Here is a 5,163-nt window from a genome sequence, read left to right on the forward strand (position 1 = left end):
ACCACAGATCTTCTGGGTGAGCCTCCCACGCCCCCACTGCCCATTTTCAGGGCATCCTACCAAGAACTTAAACAGGTTAATCCAGGGGGCTATGCTATTTAGCTCTAGTGCATCTATGCCATGGGCTGTTAAACTATCCTCGCCCACACAAGGCGATAAAATAGGATAAAAGGATAAAGGATAAAATAGCTGTGCTGGAGACAATAAAAGCTTTTTTCCCCCTGCACAGGCGAACAGATGAACACCACAGCACCTCACTAAGCTGCCCTAGAACCCTTTCCATGCTAGATATACATGTCTCTCACCTTCTAAATCCAGTTGACTTCGTCAGCCCTCCCAAAACGACAGTTGGGCGTGACTCAGTCTGGGAGCTTTCCTATTGCAGCCACATATAGAGGGAAGTTTTGGGCAGTAGCAGTCATGTTTCCAGATCAGTCCAGATGGATAGAGAAGAATATTTGTAATTTGTCCCACTCCATATGCCCTGTAACAGCAGTGCCATTCACTAGAAGACCTAGTCATTATCTGCCTTCCTGGTTTACAAAGCTCCCATTTATATCCTTGGACATTACATACCAATCACATTTGAAAACCCCACGGAAAAAGAAGGGGAGGGAAGTCAAAACACCTTGTGAAATCTCACCCGCTTACCACAAAGACAAACTGAAAGTTCTCAGACAAAGAATTACCGAGTTCCACAGAAAACAGGAAAAACACATCATTGGGTTCACTATGAATTACATTTTCACTGAGACCTTCATGTCTATCTGACAAAGTTCTTAGCTGCCTTAAAAAAATATGTTTTGCAATTGTGAAGAGTTCCCAAGAAAAGTATCCATGGCCATGTCCTTCAGCAGTTTCAACAATGAAACTGTATTGCCAAGAAGCAACTTCTGTTCTTTGCAGCAGCCGTTGTATCATCGTTTCCTCTCGGTACTGCCACTTCACTGTCACTATTACTCCCTGTATTGCTTCTCCTGGAGAAGTCTGGATATGATCGTCACCACAGCACCTCTTGCCCCTGTGGACCTCCTACAGCAAGGACTTTCAGTATTCTGAATTCCAACTTCTTGTGGAGAAAGTCTCTGTGTTTACACAGCCAGCTGTTCCCTATTAAGAGCTTGTCTTGGATTAAACTGACCAATGGTGCAAAGCCAGTTCCTGTATGAGGAGCACCTTCTGGTAGAGATGAAGGCTGAACCTATATGGACACAGTCTCCGTCATTTGTTATATTGACATGAAATCTAAAAAGCCAAGAGAAAAATAAAAATTAGAGCAGAACTTTGGTCTAAAAATTAGAAGACCTATTTCTTATTCTTTGTAACACTGGGTCTTAAAGACTGCAGAGAACAAACTAGAGAACGATTTAAAATGAGCCCTGCTTCTCATTTGGAGGATCAGGATTCACATGCACGTGAAACGCATGGTGATGCTCTGATGCACCTTCTATTAAAGCACGCTGCTTTGATCCCCACAGAGATGTACCACATGTGCTTGTACTTCACAGTCTACAACATGTTGTGAGCATAAAAGGCACAATTCTCCAGAGCAGGAGAGAGAGGATCCCAGCGGGACCCATGGCAGCAGTACTTCTCCAGTGCAGAGTGGGGCCCTGCCACCTCTTCCCACCGATTTTGCTGAGTCTCTGCAGAATACACAGGATGTGGCTGCAGAGAAAGCCAATCTCTGGGATACAAAGTGGGCAAAAGCGATGCCTTCTGAGGCACAACCACCCAGCACAGTGACCTTCCAACGTGGTCCTGAGCACCTCAGTTTGTCTTAGGAGGCCCTGTCTATACTGGCTGAGTGTTGAACCCCGCAAGACCAACAGGGCAAGCTAATTCAAACAATTTATAATGTGTAACATCAGTAATTCTTCCTAATAAGGCAAATGTTATCCATCTCATATAGTGGGATTGTACAGAAACAAGTTACTCTAGGCATAACCTAACAGCCACTATGCAACCACATGAAAAAGCAGGCAATGATTCCCCTTCCTCACTTCTCTGGGGACATAACTAGTTTTATTAGCATAGTATTAGCATTTTTACAGCCATATGACAGCCCTCTTCTGGTAAGAAATGCCAGTTTATCTACAGTGGAATAGGTAACACAGAATAACTTTTCTACTTGGACAAAAAAGCTACCGACTCTCCTCCTGCGTAGTATATGTGAAAGAAAACTCACAAGTTAGTGTCAAATGACTCTCCATTAACCCAGAAGAATTTGTTTCCTTTCCTGCGCAGCCCAATCCAGAAATCTATCGTGCGTATTCGATACATTATAAAGTCCTAGACAAAACACAGAATAAAATGACATACGGTTATTAGTTTTTTTATGATTATGATTATATAGCTTTTTGTATAACAACTGCATAGATATAAACTGCGTCACAGAATATGCAATGGTGGCCTTTTTTTTTTCCCAGGTCACTGACGTTTTACTGCTAAATTTAAGTAGATGAAATACTAAAGGAAGCCCTAGATCTACTACTAATAGTCAATGAAGTCCCAGTTACTTAGCTGGTAGTCACGCAGAGTGTTACTGACCATCCACCTATACCCTGTCCCACCCCGTCATTAAAAATGTCCACGTATGTCATGAGACATACCATATCACATTACACGCCAGTACAATGGTTTCACTGTATCACCAGAAGAATGACGTTTCAGTACAAGGACATGTATTTAGCGGGGACACAGTGCCTGACTCCACACAGGTTGCCTTGACTGTGTTATATCACCGTAATTCCTTGGATGTCAGTTACGTTGCGTCTCTGTCAAATTCAAGTCACACATTTAAAATCCCCCAGCTTCCCAATTTTCACCCTTTTACTCTTGACACTAATCGTATCATAAATGTCTGAATTCGTTCTGTTTTCCTGTTCCTTATATTCCTGACCGTAAAGTCAGTTGGGACTACTTAAACCCAAACTCCGGGACATCCGAGGGCACACACGTAGTTTACCATCTGCAGTATGAATAAAGACTTTCTCAATTCTTTATGATCCTATAGTCATCTCTGAAAACACATTTGCTGTAGTGCTATTTTCTTTTGTTTTTCTCAGACATACAGAACACCCTGAATTGGTAGGACACTACAGGAGATTTAAAGAACATAGTAAAAAGAAAAACGATTTGAAAACAACAAAAACCACAGGTAGAACCTACAGCACGAACTGGGTATTTTCAATACCACGGGTCCCAGCATCATATAACCACAGCCAGTCTTCGCCTTTTGTGGAAACAGAGAAATTGACTATTTTGCACAGAAATAACAACACATTTTTGTTCCTCAGCTGGCCACTAATCCATTTGTTATGCTAAAAAAAGCACCCTTTAAAAGAACTGTGTCCTTAAAGAGTATCAAGAAGATAAAACACATACATGCATACATGTGCATCCGTGGTCTGTAAACTCAAAATTAGTTTAGAGGTTATATTTAGTGTGGGAATTGCTGTTGACTGTACTTTTGGATACCCTGGAGAGGGAATGAACGTCAAGAGGGTGTGAGGGGAGAGGACAAGATAAATTGCCTAACGACATAAATTGCCAGTTCAAAAGAAACCACCACACCTTCTTTATTAATAATTGGGAGTCACGACTCCATTTTTATATTCTTCTACACTTTACTTTTCATTTATACATAGTTTGCCTTTTAAATTTCTGAAATACCCTCTAAGGTAGTAACAGAATTTCTACAGAGGATTTTAGTGACCAGACCACGTCGCACTGAAAAAGTCTGTAGGTTGTACTGACTCGCAACAAACAAGTCTGCCACACAGTATGCTGGGTTTCAAGCTCTACAAGGGAACAAGTGATAGAGTTACAGAAACTGTTAGGGCAGCAGACATAGCACCGAATTCAAGGCGCTGGACACCTTACCAGTTCTTGGTGGCTGTCAATCACTGCAAGGGAAGCTCCGTAAGCAGAGCAGGATTCCTGACTGGAATTCCAATCTGCCATGGCTCCTGAATGATAGTAACACTTCTTCTTGTAGTACAGCCAGTCATCAGGGCACGGCTCCAGCTGTAGTAATTTAGGTCGGTCTTTCGTTCAAATGAAGAAATGAAGAAAACGTCACTTACTCATCATTACGTATTTAAAATACAGTTGTATACACATTTACAAATTCTGGCCTGCTTCCTCCAGCTTAGAAATATCTGTCACTTGCACTGAATTAAGCAGGAGATGGGTGAACATAATACAACTGAAGGATTGTGCTCAGGCTTCGTTTTTTCTGGTTATACCAGCTACGGTGTGTCCAGTAATCCCCGATAACACGCTCACATGCTGGGCACGTGCCAGAAAACCGACTCCAGCCTCTGCAAGTGCAAAGCTCCAGCTACACCGGAGACAGCCCAGGCGAGAACATCAGGGCAGAGGGCCGTCTTTGACAAACAGTGCAAACATAGACACGAGTTATCTACTGTGAAGCAGATAAAATTTTACCTTAAACAGGTTCTGGTTCAAGGTACTCAGTTGTAAAAATAACTCTACAGGCCAGAGCCAAATCAAGAAGTCAGTATTGCCTCCCCAACTCTGCTTATGGCTTTGTCATTCCTCAGCATTTTGCCATGCTGCAGTACAATGAAATCCCGCAGAAAATTTTAAAAATTAAGTCAGTTTAATGCTACCAGAAACAACTGTCTAAGGACAAGCCATAACACAATTTAGTTTCACTTTCCTTTTCTGGATTCTAACCTCTCTGTAACGGCAGCCATGACTGTGTGTGGGAGAGCTGAACACTCTTCACAGTTTTCTTCTCTTCCCAGAGCTAAGTTTTTTAAAATAAATGCACTCACTTAAGATAATCCACATTAAGAGTAAAATCACAGCAACAGCAATGACAATTCCCACAATTCTTCTCCAGAAAGAGAGTTGTGAACACCTATCTAAGGAGAGAGAGAAATATTAATGTACGTCAGGGAATAAAGCACATGTAAGGAACTGAAGACTCAGCTCAGAAAAACCCAAGCAGAGATACATTAACTTCATTAAGATTTTCCGAAGACTTGCACCGACCCCTGAAACGACTGCGTACTGCAGGGCTTCGGTACTTCTAAAACTCGACCAGCTTTTCAAAGGCGTTAAACTGCCAAATCCCGCAGAAATACTCGCAGAATACAGCCCCCCCAAGTGCTTCGTGTTCACGGTATGGCC

The 5,163-nt window shown here is 42.2% G+C and overlaps 1 protein-coding gene across 1 annotated transcript; it reads right to left on the reverse strand.

The window, feature by feature from the left end:
* Positions 1–23: 23 nt before the first annotated feature.
* CLEC7A (C-type lectin domain family 7, member A) lies at positions 24–4,886 on the reverse strand. The gene is made up of 4 exons (XM_009324326.1): positions 4,806–4,886; positions 3,886–4,049; positions 2,189–2,292; positions 24–1,245 (listed from the first exon to the last, which is right to left on the reverse strand). Exons 1-4 carry the CDS (start codon positions 4,819–4,821, stop codon positions 1,092–1,094), a joined length of 438 nt encoding a protein of 145 aa, XP_009322601.1. The 5' UTR covers positions 4,822–4,886; the 3' UTR covers positions 24–1,091.
* Positions 4,887–5,163: the final 277 nt, after the last annotated feature.

The sequence above is a fragment of the Pygoscelis adeliae genome, unplaced genomic scaffold (genome assembly GCF_000699105.1).
Source record: "Pygoscelis adeliae isolate BGI_AS28 unplaced genomic scaffold, ASM69910v1 Scaffold65, whole genome shotgun sequence".
Lineage (NCBI taxonomy): Eukaryota > Metazoa > Chordata > Aves > Sphenisciformes > Spheniscidae > Pygoscelis > Pygoscelis adeliae.